The sequence below is a fragment of the Chelonoidis abingdonii genome, chromosome 26 (assembly GCF_003597395.2).
Source record: "Chelonoidis abingdonii isolate Lonesome George chromosome 26, CheloAbing_2.0, whole genome shotgun sequence".
In the NCBI taxonomy this organism is placed as follows: domain Eukaryota; kingdom Metazoa; phylum Chordata; order Testudines; family Testudinidae; genus Chelonoidis; species Chelonoidis abingdonii.
In genome coordinates this window covers 6,889,749-6,910,432 of record NC_133794.1, presented here as the reverse complement: position 1 = coordinate 6,910,432, position 20,684 = coordinate 6,889,749, and the positions used below count along the sequence as shown (strand labels likewise).

Sequence of the window (20,684 nt, the reverse complement as noted above, 5' to 3'; positions counted from 1 at the left end):
ATCTAGGAGTCAGTACTGAAGGCACTGAAGCCACAGCCTATATCCAAGGGACCGTAGCTGGCCACTCTCCTAGGTAGAAATACACCACATTACTCAGCTCAGCCTTATTTTGCTAAGGGAGACAGAACAGAATAAAAAAAGGTGGGGGGCGAGGGGGCAGCAATTGGAGCATTCTCACCAAATGATTTCACAGAAGGCATTTTCTGAACCAACTGAAACAAGAATCTGGAAAGTTTAGATTAATCCGGATTTAAGGATGTCTCCAATTCAGAATGCAGGATTGATACACAGTCTGGTTTCCCAGGGAGGTCCCAGACTGGGGTGCCCATCAGGTATGTTACCGTCAGGGGCTGAAGCAGCAGCAGAGGAGGGGGGAAGAAGTCGCTCCATAAAGCACTCCCAGGGTAACTGCTTTGTAGCCAGTTTTTCCCCAGTAGGTTAGTCTCATGCTATGCAGAAGCAGAAGCTGTGTGTGTATTTCACCAGCCTACTGCTCATTTCACCCCCTGGGGAGAGAGAATACAGCTCCAAAAGGAGTTTGCCAGATTAATTACTGACCAATTCCAGCTGAGAAAATCCCCAGTAATAAGTAAGTCCCTAGAGATGCCTGCGGCTGGGTCCAAATGCTGAATTCAGCACCCACAGATACAAGCCAAACCCATGAAGCCACACACACCTTCCTCCTCATTGTCTGCTTAGACTTACCCACATCTGCATGCTTCAGGGCTCCAACGTCGTTAGTTCCATCCCCACACATCAGCGTGACAAAGCCAAGCCCCTTTAATGTTGTGATGACAAACTCCTGTAGCGAGAAGTGCCCCGTCAGGAACAAACGCCTGCCCAAGCTACTGGGACTCTGTGCCAGGTACCGAAATGGGCTGGGGCACACGCTGAAAAGCACCTTGTTAAATACCCTTTTTGAGCATCCCCAGTCTTATGCCTCACTGGATTTTTACTACTGGTGCTAAGGACTCAGATCAGAGGGCTCCTTTACAGTGAACAAGACAGGAAATCATGCACCTGACTTGCCATCTAGAGCTCTCAATGTTCACCCCCCTGCAACTGCTGAACTAAGTAATTCAGCAGAGGACCAAGGGCTTAGCGCCAGTTAAAATGAATGCGAGTGGCAGGTGCTGAACCCCACAGACTCTTGGACTCCGCCAGTGTGCTGGAGTCATTTTGGATTTGGGAACGCAGGTAAGGTTTGTGCTGTTACTGTTAGTAGGTAGGACGCACCGAGACAGGGGAGACCCCAGTCCTACAGCACTGAGATTTTACAAAGGACTGGAGCATCTCACCTTTTGTTTTGGTGCCACTCTGGCAAACACCTGAACATGGGGTATGAACTTCAACAACTGCTGTCTGCTCGCAGTCTGCAGGTAACAGAGCCCTTCCCCCGTAACACACAAGTTGTGACGTGTCAGCTCTTGCAGGGAATGTGGAAAGATGGGGAGTGTGGTGGTACCGTCAATGGACTGCCACTGCCAGCAGGAGTCTGAAACAGAGTGCAGGCAAGGTTGGGAGTCAGCACGGACACTGCCACACGGGACTCGGGGGGGGGGGGGGGGGGGGGTGCAGAGCCAGGTGTCTGCAGCACCTCATTACTATGGACTAGCTACCCTAATGAAAGCTGGCACATTGCCAGAGAGCAGGGTCAGTCTGCACTGGGGGGCTGCCTGCTTTCCCCCATGCTATCAATGGGACTTGTATGGCCCCTCTGTCAGACCGAACCTGAGTGCCTCAGTGTCCTTAGGTGACTTTATCCTCACAGTCCCCAGGGAGGCAGGGCAACGCTACAGACGGGAGGAGGTGCAAGAAGCTGACTTGTCCAAGGTTATGCAGGAGTCTGCGGCAGAGCTAGAAACCAAACCAAGTCCCTCACCATCACTGCGCCCCAGCCTGCCAGCTGCTGTTACTTAGGTGGCTCAGACCCCCTGGTAGCCCATACGCACACTGCTCCTGCCAGCTCTGTTTGTGACCTGCTCTGAGATGTGCAGAGGAAGGCCCTGCAGAGGGGCAATGGATTAGCTGGGACTCTCAGCAGCAAAGTCATTACGCTTTCTGCCACCAGAAGTCAGTGTTACACCCCAGTGATCTGTGCAGGCAGCCATCAGAGCAGGCCCGTTGTCCGGCCTGGGATCCATCACCTTTACTGTGGGGGGGCTGCAGGATGAGGGTGTGATCCTTCTGGATGAAATGGAGTTCTTGGGCCACATGGCAGGCAGTGAGCGGATTGTCCCCTGTGATCATCACTACCTGAGAGAGGGAAACAGGTGGGGTCACACGAGGTTACCAAGGTCATGCACAATACACATGGCCCTAGTTACAGAGAACAGAGAGACGTTCCTGGATGCTGACCAGGTCCCATCCGAGACACTAATGATCACAGAAGCTTTGTACAGCACCTTGTCCAGAAATCCAACCACCAGGGGCAAGGCAGAGCCCCGACCCATCATATTTAAATCAAGACTGGGTGTTTTGCTAAGACGGCTGCTCCGGGAATTCCATTAGGGCAGGTCTCTGGCCTGTGCCCTGCAGAGGGTCAGACTAGATGATCACAGAGGTCCCTTCTGGCTTTGGACTCCACGAATGACCCACAGCTCAGGGCAGGGGCTGTCCCCCCCCCCCCCCCGCCCCGCAATCCTGGAAGAGGCTTGTACCAGCCCAGTAGCTCAGGTGTCTGCACAGCCCCAGGAGCTCAGTCACAAGAGAAGCAGTTTGCAGGAGCTCGTCCCCTCCTGCAGACACTCACATGATGCGATGCATTCTGGATCTCCCGGATGACAGGCTTGGAATCAGCTTTGAGAGGACAGGAGACCACGATGAAGCCGACAAATCTCAGATCACATTCCAGAGCCTCACGCTTAAACTCTCGCACCTTCCACGGAAAAGAACCACCCTGGAGTGTTACACGCCATCTCACAAGCAATGAGACTCCCATCCACTGGAGACCGTCCCAACTGGAAACGCCAGGGGCAGCTGGAGGTGCATGGAATGATTCCAGATTCTCCCTCTGCTGTCTAGAGACAGCGTCCCCCTTGGTAATAGTGTCACCTCCCCACTTTCTGAGCCTTCCAACTCTCCTCCCACAGGCATGTGATCTCTGTTTTACAAGTGGGGAAACTGAGGCACAGGCAGGCAGAGCAAGTTGCCTGAGGTTACACAAGAAGCCAGTGCTAGAACTGAAAACAGAAACCAGGAGACCTGAGCCACAGTCGCTTGGATCTAACAAGCAAATAAATAAAATAAAATCAACAGGATTCAGGTATAAAAACCCAAAGCAGTTACAGGTTCATCTGTGACTTATGACAATCGTCTCCCCATGAGGTGTCTGTGCTACCCCTTCTCGTGGGCACCTTCCTTTGGGTGGGTGCTCTTACTTTAGGGGGCCAGGCACAGAGCCATGGGAGCAGGAACAATTTTTATAATAGGGGTGCTGCTGATGGAAACCACGTATTTGGGTTATTACTAACACTTCAAGCCAGGGAGCGCGGCAGCACCCGTATTTCCAGCACCACTACATGGAGCCGAGCGTACCTGCTGATGAGTGAGGTGCCCCAGCTCTTTGTAGCCAAGCGCGAGAACCCTTGCCCCCTCACGTGAGATTTCTGTGTGCATGATGCGGTAGCTGCTCGGGCACTGAGAGAACTGCAGAAAAGTGGGGTGGGGGAAAACCAGCATGTTAAACACTATACGCAGGTTACAATGCTTCATATCAAATACACTGTGAAGCAGAGGCACCTCCATGCCTGAGCAGGGGTGAGGCAAATGGGGAGCTCAAAGCAGCAGCAAATATCCCCACCGAGGGCAGGAGAGTGACTTTACTGGATATTCACCCTTCTGTTGCCATTCGTATTTGCAGGCCTGAGAACAAGCACAGCATGGCCAGGAACATCACACACTGAGCCACCCTTGATTTAACGGGGATTAATGTAGAGCCTCTGCAGCGGAGACTGTTTTTACATGGGAAAGGGGGAGTCTGGGCCCATTTTCAGGACATAATTCAGGTTCTGGATTTGAGGATGGAATCACACAAACGCAGGCAAGCTGGTGGAGGCCCCATGAACTGATTCCCATTTTAGGACACTCCTCGCTGGCTTAAAGCCCATTCCTTGGGTGTGCTGTGCTCACCATTGCATGCAGGGTCTCTGGGGCCCCTTTCACAGCTGCAATGTAACAGAGATCAGTCGAGCCAATCTTCTCATATGAAGCCAAGACGGACATTCTTTTCAGGGCACTGGCAAAATGAAAGCGCTGGTGAATTTTCAATCCCTGAGTTTTAATACTTCTGGGGAAAACTTTCTCATCTGGAAACAAACAGATCGGGAAATCCTGAAAGGTTTCTCAGCATTGCAAGCAGCATCACTTCCCTCAGCTCCCAGGAGTGAATCATTCACTAAGAACAAACAAGTCTCCCACCCAAGCCTTGCAGCATGGTGATGATGGAAGTTCTGGCCCCAGTGACTGAGGGATGGAATTGCCAGGATGATTTCTGTGGATCAGAACAGAGAGCTGCTTCTGAGCACGCCACATCTGCAGCACGAGGTGGATTTCTAGATTTAGGCTACACCTACACTAGGAGCTGGAGTGTGATACCCAGCTTGCATACACATGCTGGCTCAGGTCTAGATAGGGGTAGCTGCTATAGCACGGGGAGCAGCAGGACATCTTAGCCATGCCAAGTGCAACCCGCCTGATCCCCACTGGTACATACTTGCTTGCTGCCAGTGCTTCTGCGGCTATCCTATTTCTTGCTGAGCTAGTGGAAGTGTACTTTAACAGCCTGCGTGCACATATCATCCCTGCGGAGATCCTGTACAGGGTCTCTTGCAGCCCTTCCACAGCAGTGCCAAAACACTCACCAGCGCTTATGTAGGGCAAAGCTCACCCCACACAGAGGACTACAAAGCCCACAAAAGCATACGAAGAGGGGTGAATTTCCCGCACAGGAATGAAATTGGGAGGAGCAGCTTTATTATCACAAATATACACACACACATGTGGTACCAGTTTGCGCAACTAGACACACATAGGAATTGGCCATTGTCTCTACCTTTGGTCAGAGTCCAATCCACAGCCATCAGCATTGCTTTCTCTAGCGGATCTCCCACCAACATCCCGTCATCCAACTGGACCAACGAATGGCAAGTTGCGATCACTCGGTGGGTTTCTACAGGAATGTCAGCCACTGGCGTCACTTCCTTCCCATCCCTACAGTGGGGAGAGACTACGTTAATAGGTTTGGACAGGCTGTCAAAGCCATACGTGTTCTACAGTTTCTCCAAGCAAATAATTACTGTCCCAGTGTCCTAAACTGTTAGAGCTTCTCACGCCAACAAAAAAGCTGTGGGAAAGCTGGCCCAATGACTCAGCTTCTTGATGCTGCAACTACAGCCACTGCCCCTGAGCAATCCCAATTGAGCAGATTCCTCAAAGAGGCCTTAATTGGAGCACTCAAGAAGTGCTGCTCAAGGCAACTAAATGCACGTGTAACACATGACCCTGTCTAGCTGGGTCCGCTCAGACAGACGTGCAACACACCGGCCTGTCTAGCTGGGTCCGCTCACACAGATGTGTATCGTACTTAGATTACATTCATGTGCAGCCTCCAAAGGGGTTTTTCTAATGCAAGAAGTCATTCTGAACTGCTCTCTCCACACAGCCCCCTGCGTGCGAGGCAACAGGCAGAACAGATGGGGGAAGAGTGAGGGATAACCAGCCTGGCATGTGTGTATGTCACCTGGACAATGTCCCACCCTCACTGTAGCCGATTAACAGACTCCCAGGACAAGAGAGGCTTTAAACCATTTCTCAGAAGCCTGAGAACAAGTAGGCACGAAATCATAAGTGTCTGTGGTTTACAACAGCTGCACCGGCTCAACATTCATGGTGACCCTTTGACTAGAGTGCGTGGGTATCACTCAGCCTCACTCACCAGGGTCTTGTTCATTCTATAAGTAACTGCTCCGACCCCTGAAATATTTTGGTTATGGTGATTTTACATATATATTTTCCACATGTTTCACAGCTTGGACTTCTGACTCCTCAGTGCACAAGTCACAACATTCCCATAATCCGAGGGGTAAGATTTAAAATGAAATAAACCAGAGGGGGTTCTCTATGAAGGACTCTGCCACTGAGGCAGGGCTGCAGGGCGGGCACTGCTGGTTGTTGCAGAAAGGCACAGAGGGTTTTAGCAATTAAGAACATATTTATGAAATCCCAGAAGAACCAAATTCAAGGGCTCTGATGTGGCAAATTGCTGCACAAGTGCCATAGCCAGAGAACCTGCAGGATCCTCCTTCCCCTAGCCTAAAACCCGCTTCTGGCTCATCCCCTTCACTTCCCCTAATTCATCTTCTCTTCCCCACTGGACTGGCACTTCGCTTCCAGCTGAGGAAAGCTCTCACTGCAGCTGGAGCCTAGGCCTCCATTGTTCAAATTTACTCACATTTGATTACTTGGCTACACAGGATTTGGTACTTGGGATCACTGGCCCACCCAGTTGTGCATCCTGGCTCTGACAGGGCCCACTACCAGATGCTAAAAAGGCAGTGAACCCCCCATCACACCCTGAGATGACTGTACAATATGGTTAACATTACCCATGGGAACCCATCCCATGGCTTACCTGAGCCCAGCCACACCTCTTACCACCAGGTGGTCACTGGTGAGGGTGCCAGTTTTGTCAAAGCAGCAAACCTGAACTTTCCCAGCAAAAGGGATTCGGAAAGGTTCTGTACAGTACACATCTGAAAGAGAGGAGATGGAACCCTGCAATGAATCACAGAGACACAGCAGGGGCACGTTGGGGTCTGCAGCCACCTAGAATCTTTTCCACAACATACAAGCCAAAAACCCTGGTGCTCGGCCACAATTTATCTAACAACCTCAAACCTTCTGCTCGGTAGCTTGTGAAGTTACAGTCAGATTTAACTACAAAAGGGTGTGGAAGAGCAGTGATAGGTTTGGAGACCGTTTACCCAGGTAGGTTCTTAGGTAGGTGGCCATCGCTAAGGGTCGGAACACTTGTTGAAAAAGCAACCGAACCTGGATTTTTGAGTGGAAGCCAGTTTCCCCCATGCACTCTACTTAGGAGCTATTTCCAAGTTTCAAAACAGTGTGACCCACCTCCACCCGACCCTGAGAGTCACTTCCCTGCTTTGAATGACACAGGAATCCTGCAGACACTCACACAGCACACACGGCGAACAGGCGGGCATGGGAGCCAACCCAGTTATTGCTATTTGGAGAGAGGTGGCTGCCGTGGTGTATAAAAGCCAGCAATTTCACACGCTTCACGTGGCCACGTGCTGCAGTCCTGGGGATACTGGACACCAGAGTGCACGGTGTTTCTATTCCTGCTTTTGGGCTTAGTACTTACAGAGTTTGGCAAGGGCAATAAGGGAGGTGTTGACAGCCAAAGAAAGTTCAATGGGAAGTTCAGGTGGAACTACTGACGTCAGTATTAAAGTGCATTCCAGGAAGAGTTTGTATCGATTCCTGCTGGGGTCCTTGGTGCCTACAAAATAAAACCAGAGAAATGCTGCCTCTCAGCTCCAGACAAGGTGCCACACAACAACAAATGGACGTGTCGGGGGCACAAACTACTGAGGAATATGGGAGAAAAATGTAATAAGCCATGGCTCAAGTCCACACATGGAAACAGCCCAACTTCTTCAGTTACCGTCCCCTCCCTTCCCCGCCAATACACCAATAGCTATTCCTACACTCCTGGCAAAAAGCTAGCTCCCAGGACGAGGTGCAAGGAGCACTCACCTTCAATCCACACATACGCTGCAGCAGCAATGGCAAAGACCAGAAGGAAGAGGATGAAAATAAAAGTCTCCAAGTTGTTGGCTGTCACTCTCTTCACCCCAAAGAGGATTGTTCGCAGCAGCTTTCCCTGAAAGGATAACTGCCTTCAATGCAAGAAGCTAGTTCTGCAGCATGCAGTACAGTTTCTCTGCATTCTGATTTTCTGCTGCACGTGATGCATTCCATTCCCTGGGCCGCTGCCAGCAATTGCCAGTGCAGCGCCACCCACAGGCAGGATTTTAGCATGCTAATCAGTTAAGTGTGTTTCTCACTGCTCTTTATTTAAGCGGCCTTGACTTTCCACCCAGCACATTTTTAAACAGTGTATTGCCTTGCACTTGTCTGGTGTTTACAGAACACACCTCAACACCCATGGCCAGTAACTGCTATCACACAGCAATTTGTTCCAAGTCCTAGTGACTCGGTGGCACTCAGGATTAAAGCCCTGGAATCCTGACTCAGAGCCCTGAGTTCTACCCTCTAGACCATTCCATCTGCCCACCCACAATAAAGGAATTCCAAGAACCAACCTAACTGTTCCAAACAGGTGAGTAATTGTGTCACCCTGATTTGAATTTCTCTCTAGCAATTATCAGAACTACCTCCCTTAAATGGGCGTTCTCTCATGCATTTCTTACCTGAGATGTGTTGAATCCAGTCCTCAGAACGTATGCCACACACCCGTTATCAACAGCTGGAACAGGAGCAGTAACAGCAGCATTAAGCTCAGTAGAGATCTTTTTTATACACACATTATAGCTAGCACAAAATTAGGGCTCCATGTTCCTCTCACCCTCCAGGAGAACACTGTGGCCTTCAGCAAAAGATTATTTCATTTTAACACTCGATTTAAGCTGCCATCTAAAAGGATGGGGCAGGGTGACAAACTCAGCACTATCGCCCAGAAGCTACATTGTTTAAAAGAAGTGGGTCAGGCCATGGCGTTCCGTCTGACCAAAGCCGCCTGCTTGGCAAGTACATACGTTTCAGTCCCGTGCTGGCTTTCTGGGGTGGAATGTGCTGCACAACCTTTGTTCCCCCAAATATGATATGCAGTCTGGCGTCTGTCTGCATGTCCAGGACATGCTCTGGATTGAGATCCTCAATAGGCTCCTGAATGAGAGAATTCGGGACTCATAGAGAAGCAGGACTTATTTCCAGTTAGCTGCCAACAACTGGACTCAAAGTTCCTCTACGGTCCCATCTCCATGAGGCACTCTCAGCTCCCCTGTGAGCAATCTGCAGGAGCTGACTCTGAACTTGAGCAGGATACTTAGCTCCTGCCTTTGTCCTAGCTCAGATGCCTGGTACCCATGAGAATCCTGAGGTAAGAGGCTTTACTCACACTTGGATCACCAGCCTCAACAGGAAGGCTATTCACAGTGTGATTTTATCGTGTTTAAATCATGCACTGGCATAAAAACAAGGGAGATTCACTGGGTTTGAAGCTCTCTGTGCTTGTCCCTCCCCTGTCTGCCCAGTCAAAGCAGCCCAGACTGGGAATGTGGGGGAGTGGTGGCTGTGCCCACACACTGCAACCCAGCCCCAGAGGCCGCAGCCACAGCCAGACAAAACAGACAGTCTGTTTCTCATTTACTAGATCATCAGTCATGGATAACACTCAACAGACCTGGATTTTCTGGGCCAGAGTTTACACAAAGATTGATCTGCATCTATAAACCCTGCGCTATTTAGATGCTGCAGTGGCTGGAATGAAACTTGGTGCATAAACAATGAAGACGTAACAAGCATTACTGAGGACCTGTCTCTCACCTTCATCTGAGGCACGGACTCTCCAGTGAGCATGGCTTCATCCACAATGCACTTTCCACGGAGCAAGAGCACATCACATGGCACTAGGTTCTCATGAGGAGATCGGCCTGAAATCAAGAGAGCAAAGCTTAGAAGTGGCCCATTGTGAGAACTGGCCATTGTTAGCCCGTTTGTCTGGCAAGATGCAATTCCTCTTTGCTTTGGCTGAGATGTGGAGGATTTCTAAGGGCAAGTCGCACTTGCAAGTTCCCAAATCTGTCCCATGATCTTCACCAAAACACCAGCTTTGATGTGAACCAGAAGTGTCATAAAACCTGAGATGGCCTGAAACTAGAGGGATTTAAAAGTAAAGGAGCACAGTTCTTACTGCCATTCAAGCTTTAGACTGGAGACAACAGTCCTGGGGCAATGCAATCTAAAAAAGAGTCACAGTACAGGGGTGGGGACAGCATCCTATTCGCCCTCATCCCCCATCCCCATCCCCATCCCCTCCTCAGCTTTTGGATGGAACTTTCCACTCTTAGAACCTCTGATCTGAAGTAGGGCAGCTGTGGCTGATTTTAGTCCTAATATTTAGACTCCAATCTTGGAGAATAAAGTTAGAGATCTGTGGGATTGGAACTTGAAGGACTCTCTCTCAGGCCTCTCAGTTTTCAGCCATTCATGGGCATTTAAAGATTCTTTGTTGGAATTTTGATGGACATTTTGACTGGGCTGAATTGTAAATTTAATTAATCTCAGTCAATAAATGCATGTAGAAGTGATTTGATTTCATAAGGGCTTTTGATTGTGTCAAGCATGCAGGCTGTTACCAATGGAAACAATATCCCCTGGGATGATCTCATCACTGGAAATGGGACGCCACTTCCGGTTTCTGTAAACCTGCAGAACAAAAGCAATGTGAGAACGGGCACTTAGATACTATGAGGACGGATACTAGAGAAACGTACGACAAGAGAGCGCGATAAATGAGAAAACAACTACAACAAAAGCCCAGCTCCGCACAGAAATAGGGAATCTGCATAAACGGTCTCCTCAACCCAGCTATCTACAAACCATCCCTGCATTTGCAGTTTGAAATTTCCCATTACTACTCCTTGGAAGCACAGAGTTGAAGTCTCTTTCTCTTCCTTGGGCACAGAGTGTTTTGTTGCTATAGGTGCTCATTCTGTGTGTGTTTCTGTCTGTATATTTATATACAAAATATCATTTTATATGTGTAACACACAAGAATCACATACATTTTCCAAACAGATACAAGAAAAAGAAAGTACCAAAGGAGGAGGGGACCAAATTTTGGGGCCTTGAGCTGAGTTGGGCTCTTTTGGAATTGTTCCCAATCAATCGTCTTTCCCTCAGCTGAGCACCCACAGATGCATGACATAATCCTGCTGTTTTATAATAAATCTGAACTTTAAAAAAAAGCTAAAACTATTCAAAGGAAAAGGCCAAAGACTCAGAATAACTAGGCAAGAGTTAAACAAGTGCATACAAAGGCAACAGATGTCAAAAGGCAAACTGGACATAAGAAAAGAGGAAACACAGGAATGGCTTGTTGCTCCCTCAGCAAGGTGTGTCTATCTAGAGTGTAAACTCTGCTCTTTCTTACCGGCCATGTCTAAAGGGCCTTGCATGTTCTTGGGCTTTATATTAAATTTCCCAGTTTCTGATCATCATCCCTCTGCACTCACTTACCTGAATCATGTATGGCTTGTTACCCATTTTTCGAATCTCTGACATATTTCTCATTTGCTGTTGGACCAGAGAAGCTTCAAATGCCACCAACATGGAGAGAGTGAAGACGCTGTAGTACCAATATTCATCCAGGCACCAAAGACCCACACAGAACACCTGGAGGAAAGAGATGTGGAAGCCATTCCAGCACTCACCCCATAGATTCATAGACTCTAGGACTGGAAGGGACCTCGAGAGGTCATCGAGTCCAGTCCCCTGCCCTCATGGCAGGACCAAATACTGTCTAGACCATCCCTGACAGACATTTATCTAACCTTCTCTTAAATATCTCCAGAGATGGAGATTCTACAACCTCCCTAGGCAATTTATTCCAGTGTTTAATATTACCCTGACAGTTAGGAACTTTTTCCTAATGTCCAACCTAAATCTCCTTGCTGCAGTTTAAGCCCATTGCTTCTTGTTCTATCCTTAGAGGCTAAGGTGAACAAGTTTTTCTCCCTCCTCCTTTGATGACACCCTTTTAGATACCTGAAAACTGCTATCATGTCCCCTCTCAGTCTTCTCTTTTCCAAACTAAATAAACCCAATTCTTTCAGCCTTCCTTCATAGGTCATGTTCTCAAGACCTTTAATCATTCTTCTTGTTCTCTTCTCTGGACCCTCTCCAATTTCTCCACATCTTTCTTGAAATGCGGTGCCAGAACTGGACACAATACTCCAGTTGAGGCCTAACCAGTGCAGAGTAAAGCGGAAGAATGACTTCTCGTGTCTTGTTTACAACACACCTGTTAATGCATCCCAGAATCACGTTTGCTTTTTTTGCAACATATCACACTGTTGACTCATTTTAGCTTGTGGTCCACTATGACCCCTAGATCTCTTTCTGCCATACTCCTTCCTAGACAGTCGCTTCCCATTCTGTATGTGTGAAACTGATTGTTCCTTCCTAAGTGGAGCACTTTGCATTTGTCTTTATTGAACTTCATCCGGTTTCCTCAGACCATTTCTCCAATTTGTCCAGATCATTTTGAATTTTGACCCTGTCCTCCAAAGCAGTTGCAATCCTCTCCCAGTTTGGTATTGTCCGCAAACTTAATAAGTTGTACTTTCTATGCCAACATCTAAGTCTCGTTGATGAAGATATTGAACAGAGCCACATGGTCCTAAAACAGACCCCTGCGGAATCCCCACTTGTTATACCTTTTCCAGCAGGATTGGGGAGCCATTAATAACACTCTCTGAGTACAGTTATCCAGCCAGTTATGCACCCACCTACTATAGTAGCCCCATCTAAATTGTATTTGCCTAGTTTATCGATAAGAATATCATGCGAGACCTGTATCAAATGCCTTACTAAAGTCTAGGTATACCACATCCACCGCTTCTCCCTTATCCACAAGGCTCGTTATCCTATCAAAGAAAGCTATCAGATTTGTTTGACACGATTTGTTCTTTTACAAATCCATGCTGGCTATTCCTATCACCTTACCACCTTCCAAGTGTTTGCAGATGATTTCTTTAATTACTTGCTCCATTATCTTCCCTGGCACAGAAGTTAAACTAACTGGTCTGTAGTTTCCTGGGTTGTTTTTATTTCCCTTTTTATAGATGGGCACTATATTTGCCCTTTTTTCCAGTCTTCTGGAATCTCTCCCGTCTCCCATCTCTCCCGTCTCCATGACTTTCAAAGATAATAGCTAGAGGCTCAGATACCTCCTCTATTAACGTCCTTGGTATTCTAGGATGCATTTCATCAGGCCCTGGTGACTTGCAGGCTACATCTAACTTTTCTAGAGTTGATTTTTAACTTGCTTGCTCTTTTTTTATTTTTTATCTTCTAATCCTACCCTTCCCATAAGCATTCACTATGTTTAGACATTCCTTCAGACTTCTCAGTGAAGACACGAAACAAGAAGTCATTAAGAATCTCTGCCATTTCCAAGTTTCCTGTTACTGTTTCTCCCTCCTCACTGAGCAGGTGGGCCTACCCGTCCTTGGTCTTCCTCTTGCTTCTAATGTATTGATAAAAAGTCTTCTTGTTTCCCTTCCTTTATTCCCATAGCTAGTTTGAGCTCATTTTGTGCCTTTGCCTTTCTAATCTTGCCCCTGCATTCCCGTGTTATTTGCCTATATTCATCCTTTGTAATCTGAGCTAGTTTCCATTTTTTACATGACTCCTTTTTATTTTGTAGGTCATGCAAGATCTCGTGGCTAAGCCAAGGTGGTCTTTTGCCACATTTTCTATCTTTCCTACCCATAAAGAAGCTAACATGTCCCTGAGAACTCAGGTTCATCAGCAGATCAGCACATCCTGTACTGTTCACATGCTTGGACACTAGAATGTCACTGTAACAGCCCAGCAAGAGGAAACAGGCAATTTTTTTTTTTTTTTTTTTTTTAGAGCCAATGAAGAGCGTTGGCTTGCTGGGGATTGAACTCCTTTGTTCTCGACAGAATAGATACAGTCTGTGCAGTGACAAGGCAAACACCACCTCTACGTGCTGCTTTGCAAATGCACTTCTGCCCTGACTCAGAGGGCCAGAAGGGCATTCTCTAGCCTCGGTCTTTGGCCTTTCTGCTGAGGCTACCAAAGGTTCATGCCAGCTACGATGGGCTCTGGATCACACACTGCATGGTCAGTTATGACTGACCAAAGATATGTCAGCCCTTCTCCCCAGAATAATAAAGTCTCCCCCCAGTAGACACTGCAGTGTATGAACGGTGCATTTTTGGCTTTTGGAAACAGTCAGCCATTTCAGATTCCCAAACTAAGATTGCACATTGGAGGGAATTCCCTTCTTTGCACCCTGGGGACAACAGTTACAGCTTTTGTTTACCTGAAAGACAAAGAAAGGGGCCGTGGCTCTCTCTTTAAAGAGTTCCAAGAACTCTGGCACCACCATTTCTGCCCTGGGAAAGGATAAAATCTTGTTAATCTCGATGTTCAGACCCCATGGCACCATCCCAACCCAAAAGCTATTGCAGCCTATGGAGTATGAACAGGAGGTTTTGTTCCCCTTTGTACCAGAACATCTTCCCCTTCTCTTCATTACTCTTAGCTGTAAGGGATTTGAATCTGTAACCAGAGCTCTTTCAGGGGTAACTCCAGACTTGATGCTGCTGTAGGAAGTAGCTATCTCCTTCCTCTGGGGGATTTAGCTCCCAAAAAACCTGATAATCTGGAGCTAGGATATTCAAAACCCAGTGCCTGGAACCCCCAGTCCCTGAAATCCTTGTTACTAAACGTTACCCAGGGACAGTTTGATGCCTACAGCTTCTGGTAGCCCAGCTCCACCCCCACACACTCACTTGTTTGTGCCGTATTTCTTCTCAGCCACTCGGATCTCTCTGTCCTCCTGGTAGCCTCGGGCACTCTGGTAATAGGAGAGGGGGTGCTCCACAGGGAAAGCCACAGGGAGAAACTGTTTCCTGTCATCGACCTCGTAAGAGTACTTAATTTTCTGAAACTCAAAGGAAAGAGCTTCCTGCCCATCTTCCCCCTGCAGGGATTATGCAGAAGGGAAGAGCATTTAGACTTAACAGCAGGACCACAGAACTTCACATATACTACAGGGAACTGCACTGGCTGGGTTAGATGGGACCAACCGGACATTTACAACTTTTGTTCCTAAACAACATTGTCTGTGAGACTACAGGTGTTAATTACAAATGTTGCACTTTCTAAAACCTTTTAGTCCCTGCCTGTGAGGGATATCAGCTGGCTTTCGGCCAAGCTCTAAGGTTTTAATTTAAATTAGTGGCTTTGGAAAGGCATATACGTTTGCAGAGAAACAGCAGTTTCCAGGCAGCTGTCAGCTATTATAAAGAGCTGGAGTCTAAGTCTGTACCTGGTCTCGATGGAGTGGCACAAGCTCTGCAGATCCATTATTTGGGGTTGGCACAACTTTAGCTAATGTGGCTTTCCTAGGATTGGGTTCCTGAAAAACACAAAGCAAACATGCACTCTGTAAAGCAGGTCACAAGGTCAGCGGAAGCCAGGAGGGATCCATATACAGTCATTATGAGACACTGTGAGCAACACTCAAACACAGAAAACATTCCTCTATTTTTACTGGCTTATCTGGACTTTTCACTGATATTTTAAAACCATCCAGGAAAGAACAACACTTGCAATGAAAATTACCCTGTATCCTGACCCCCTAAGGAAAGAATGAGTTCCTAGGGGGGAAAGTGAGACAGAGGAATGAGATGAACTTAGTGCTGCCAACATGCTGCAGAGGATAGAAAAGTGAATGGGAATAACTGCACAGTTTGAGATTCTGAATGCAAAAACAATTAGTCACAACTCTTCCCATCCTAGCAATTGTTGACGGTCAGGTCACATCTTGCTGGAAAGAAAGTTTCCCATAAATTTGATCAAGTCTCAGATCTGATCAACAAACTCTATGTCCCATTAACTTTGACATGATCAACACAGTTGCTCCTCAAACCGGGGCCTCCACTTCTGAGTGCTCCAACGATGCCCAGTAAAAAACACAAGTATCATCAGAGCAATCTCAACCTTCCCTGCATGCCTGGAGTTGCTGCCATCTGTCTATGGAAGGTCAGGGTGCACCTGGACCACTTTGTTGATGTGCCCCTTCCTCCCCCCCACCCATCCTTAGGCGGCTAGAGAGCTGGGCACCTCACAAGACAGAGAAAACTTGGCTTTGCAGAGAGATGTTATTACATAGTTCTCTGTGACTGGGATGGATACATCTACATCCTTGCAATATCAGAAAACCTTTGGTGCTGCTTTAAACAAAAATCAAGAGCCTGTTCCCAGAAATCTACCCCTGCCATTCTAACAAAAATCATAAGCCATGTTCAAACAATGTCAAATGCTCTCCCTTCTACTCCAGGCTCCTGAGCTAGATTAGTGCAAACCTCACTGGATTCACTCAACAGCTTGGGGACTCTAGCAAGGAGGAACATAGCGAGCTGAAGATTGTTATAACGAGCTCTGAAGTTTCTTGGTGAGGGACAGAGAGGGGGAGAGAGTTAAATTCAGACCCTTCATCATACTAGACTATTTTAAATGATTCCCTTGTTAACAGTTTCCCAGTTTTGTCACCAATATTTGAGTTTTGTTCTCAGACAAAGGAGAGAAAAGGCTGACTACAGCTTGTGTGGTGGGGAAGATGTAATCCAGTGGTCCCTTCAGTTCCTTATGGGCAAAAGACAGCTAAGCATTCGGAGAGAAACTTTCTGACAGTGAGATGTATTAGCTTGCAGAATCTCCTAAGGGGAGTGATGGAAGCCCTGTTGGGCAAACTAGGCAAAGGACCAGAGAACAATCCTGCCCTGGCCTCCAGGATCAGGAAAGTGGAATAGATGGAAACCAACAGAGCTTTTCCAGCTGCCTTTATAATGAAGTCTGTAATTGTCTCAACTGACATTTAGCAATATTGGGAGGGCATGTGAATAGACAACACCTTTTACTATATACTCATATACTTCTTCACGCAGTGCACAGTCAACCTGTGGAACTCCTTACCTGAGGAGGTTGTGAAGGCTAGGACTATAACAGCGTTTAAAAGAGAAAAAGAGAACTGGATAAATTCATGGTGGTAAAGTCCATAAATGGCTATTAGCCAGGATGGGTAAGGAATGGTGTCCCTAGCCTCTGTTTGTCAGAGGCTGGAGATGGATGGCAGGAGAGAGATCACTTGATCATTGCCTGTTAGGTTCACTCCCTCTGGGGCACCTGGCATGGCCACTGTCGACAGACAGATACTGGGCTAGATGGACCTTTGGTCTGACCTGGTACGACCATTCTTGTGAAGAAAGGAGGATCCATTGCTTAGAAAAAAGGCTTACAAGTGCAATAAAAGCATCTAATAATAAAAGGTATGACTAACAAGAAAAGCTCTGAGATGCTACTTTCCATATTACAGCAAGTTTCAGATTTTAGTTATGAACACGTCGGAAAGAAGAACATTGTTCCCTGGCATAAGGAAAATCTTATAAAATTCTGCCATGTCACATCTCAAACTCATGTTGACCAAATGTTACCAGATTAATACCCTGAATGGATGATTGTGACAGCCTACTCACATCACAATGAAACCATCAGAGCACACTCTACTTTTAGTTTCATTCTTGCAGCTCAACCCCAGCTAGCAGATTCTCAGTCAAAAGGGGATTTCCTTAATAAAAGGAATCAAGAGAAGCAACATTTTAACCCTTTTATTCTTCACATTTTCCTCTGGATCCAGCTGCACAGATTGACCCAGACTTTTGTCTATTTAATCTGACATTTAAATTGACGCAGCATCTAAAAACAACATCCAAAACAATACAAAAGGGAAAGCACAAAGGGCAGAGAAATCTTCAACCTCATTGAGGAGTACTGCTGCAGCATGGCTGGGTGGAGGACTTTAGTAACTAGTCAAAGGCATATGCACCTTCGTTGGACAAATCTTGCCCCTGCCCTGGCAATCACAGCAGGAGTGTTCCCGACACTCTGTTCTCCAAGGCTTTGTCAGTTTAAGTTTTCCACACGATGTAACTTCCACCCCAGTGCTGAAGAAACTAATCCATAGTCTAACAGATCTCAGAGCATTTTACCAAATAATCTGCCTAGTTTTTCCTTTGCTCATTTTCATATAATTACCTGCATGTAGGACCCCTTCAGCCACCCTGTTTCCTTGCTTTTGACATTGTTAATTTCTGTAGCTCACGATGATAAAGAGAACTATATTTGCAACATATACACCTACCAAGGCCTTTGAATAACCACTGGGGGTGCCAACTTTGGCTAGACAAATTCCTGGAGATTCCATCCCATGACATAATCTTTCATTAAAGATTGATCTTTAATTCATGGAGACTCCAGGACAATCCTGGAGGGTTGGCAACACTAGTAACCACTGCCTGCAATCTAAAGCAGTAACAAGTTGCCTAATCAGTAACACTACCAGAGCACTGGGAAAACTCTACAATACAGCCCACAGTGTTGGCAACCAGCTCCAAGGGCTCATTTGCTTTGAGAGCTCCTTGATTGTCTGAATAAATGCCCAAGATACAGCTGCAGACCTATGCCAACTACTCTGGAGACTAGCTAATGAAGCTGTACCAGATGTTTTTTGCCAAGATGATTTGCAGTTAGACATGCAGCTACTCCTAAGAGGAAGCTATACAGACAGTTGCAGAAATTGCTATGAAGTGAGGCCAGCCAGCCAGCCCAGTTACCACAGTGCCTCTCACTTCCCAGCAGCAGGAGGAACAACAAATATTGGCAAAGAAAGCTAAGCTGCACCCAGAGCAGTTCAGCTTTAAAAGCAACTTTTTTGTGCTGAAATAGTTATCACACCTGCAAGCAGCGCCAGCTCGGCCAAACACACATCTCCCCTACACGTCCCAAGTAAAAGCAGACCTGTTTCAATGGAGAGATATTTCTGTACAAGAAAATGTTTAATAACCCCCACCCATAATCATCCTCCCATTCTGTTTCACTTTCTGTCTAAAAGTGCACAGTGTTGCTAGAAAGCTATTAAACCACTGCCATGTCACAGCAAATGAGTCATCCCTGTATACTCAACTGCCCCCTCCCACCTAAGAAGTGGCTGCATTTCCACAGTATGGGAAGCAATCCTGCTGGATAGTTACTGATATCCATGGTGGCCCTTCAGAAGTGATATCACTCATTATTATTACTTTACACCTCTACAGCCTCTTCCATCCAGAAATTCTTCACACACAGCACCTGGAGGTTGGAAGTGGCAGACAGCTCAGGGCCAGCAGGGGAAGAATCCAAGCTCAAGACATTAGAGCAGCCTCCCACTATTATGCAGAGAGCCCAATGAACATTCCAACGTCCACATGGGACCGACGAGACCAAGCGGGGCAGTGTCTCACTCAGAGCCCCCCAGAGAATAGGCAGATCCATTCCAGAGTAAGAAAACTAAAGGCAAGCGAGGAGGGAGGTAACCCTATGTCAGAACATAAGAAGTCATACTGGGTCAGGCCAATGATCCATCTAGCTCAGTATCCTCTTTTCCAACAGATACTTCAGAGGAAATGAACAGAACAGGGTAGTTATCAAGTGATCCATCCGCTGCCATCCAATCCCATCTTTTGGCTGTCAGAGGTTTAGGGACATGGAGAACATGGGAGTGATCATCTTGGCTAACAGTGATTGATGGACTAACCCTTTCATTAACTTATCTAAGTCTTTTTTTTTGAACTCAGTTATACTTTTGGCCTTCACGGCATCCCCTGGGTTACAAGTTCTCAACCTTTTTCTTTCTGAGGCCCCTGCAACATGCTATAAAAACTCCACAGTCCACCAGTGCCCCAACAACTGTTTTTCCTCTTTTAAAACAGGGGATGGATCACTTGATGATTATCTGTTTTGTTCATTCCCTCTGGGGCACCCGACATTGGACTACATTAGGGTGACCAGACATCCCGATAAAATCAGGACTGTCCTGATTTTGAGGAGTTTGTCCTGCGTCCCGACCAGAGTACGGTCGGGAGCCATTTGTCCCAATATTTGTTTCCTGATCTTCTGCGGTGAGTCCTTCAGTCGCGGACGGTCCTTAACAGTATTTCGGTGGTGGGGGCTTCTGCCTTTGGCAGCAAGGTTTATTACCAGTGCTATTTCGGTGGCGGAAGACCATCCACGACTGAAGAACTCTCCGCCGAATTGCTGCCGAACTCCCGTACGAGTGACTATAAAATAAAAAAAAAAAAGGCCCCCCCCCGCAGCAGTCCCGATATTTTCCCCTTAAGATCTGGTCACCCTGGGCTAGACTTGACCCAGTATGGCCGTTTGTATGTTCTTAAAAGCCAGGGCCTGCTCTGGAGGGTAGCAAGCGTGGGAACTGCCCAGGGCCCCACGCCACAGCAGGCCCCCCAAAGCTAAGTTGTTCGGGCTTCGGCCCCAGAGCTCAGAGCCCCGGGCTCAGCCCTGCACAGCGGAGCTTTGGCTTTCGGCCCCAGCTAGTCCAACAGTGGCCCTGCTCGCGGCCCCAGGGGTCCCCAGGCCCTTGGCTGAGAACCGCCGCTGCCCTGGGTCCAATGGAGACCCTCGCACGTGGCGACCTTTGACCCTCTCGCCCCCCGTGACTCACCCTGACGCAGGTGAGCGCGCAGTGCGCGTGGACGGACCATAGCCCCGAGAGCGCGGTGAGCAGCTGCGCGACCCCGATGGCGGCGAGCGCCAGCAGCGCGGCCTCCTCCCCCTCCCCCCAGGCGGCCCAGACCCGGGGCCCCCACAGCCACAGCCAGGCCGGGTACAGCCCGGCCACGAACGGCAGGACGGTGCCGTGGAGGAGCCGGGGCCGCCGCCGGTACAGGGTGACCGCAGAGACCAGCTCGTCCGCGGGGCCCGGAGCCGGAGCGGCCACCGCCATCTTCCGGGAGCCCTCCTAGCAACGCGCCGCTTCCGCTTCC

The 20,684-nt window shown here is 47.8% G+C and overlaps 1 protein-coding gene across 3 annotated transcripts in view; it reads right to left on the bottom strand.

The window, feature by feature from the left end:
• Nucleotides 1–20,684, bottom strand: part of ATP13A1 (ATPase 13A1) — a 26,313-nt gene extending 5,629 nt beyond the window's left edge. For all 3 annotated transcript variants that reach the window (XM_032782043.2, XM_032782044.2, XM_032782045.2), the window contains exons 1-19: nucleotides 20,363–20,684; nucleotides 15,134–15,223; nucleotides 14,595–14,785; nucleotides 14,123–14,195; nucleotides 11,287–11,442; nucleotides 10,404–10,473; nucleotides 9,592–9,698; nucleotides 8,802–8,931; nucleotides 8,457–8,512; nucleotides 7,780–7,906; nucleotides 7,385–7,522; nucleotides 6,632–6,752; nucleotides 5,054–5,211; nucleotides 4,132–4,307; nucleotides 3,538–3,648; nucleotides 2,753–2,878; nucleotides 2,148–2,256; nucleotides 1,299–1,495; nucleotides 706–802 (exon numbers count right to left, since the gene is read on the bottom strand). In XM_032782043.2, coding sequence (XP_032637934.1) covers nucleotides 706–802; nucleotides 1,299–1,495; nucleotides 2,148–2,256; nucleotides 2,753–2,878; nucleotides 3,538–3,648; nucleotides 4,132–4,307; nucleotides 5,054–5,211; nucleotides 6,632–6,752; nucleotides 7,385–7,522; nucleotides 7,780–7,906; nucleotides 8,457–8,512; nucleotides 8,802–8,931; nucleotides 9,592–9,698; nucleotides 10,404–10,473; nucleotides 11,287–11,442; nucleotides 14,123–14,195; nucleotides 14,595–14,785; nucleotides 15,134–15,223; nucleotides 20,363–20,644 — 2,515 coding nt within the window. In that variant the 5' untranslated portion in view covers nucleotides 20,645–20,684. The remainder of the gene's footprint in view (nucleotides 1–705; nucleotides 803–1,298; nucleotides 1,496–2,147; nucleotides 2,257–2,752; nucleotides 2,879–3,537; nucleotides 3,649–4,131; nucleotides 4,308–5,053; nucleotides 5,212–6,631; nucleotides 6,753–7,384; nucleotides 7,523–7,779; nucleotides 7,907–8,456; nucleotides 8,513–8,801; nucleotides 8,932–9,591; nucleotides 9,699–10,403; nucleotides 10,474–11,286; nucleotides 11,443–14,122; nucleotides 14,196–14,594; nucleotides 14,786–15,133; nucleotides 15,224–20,362) is intronic.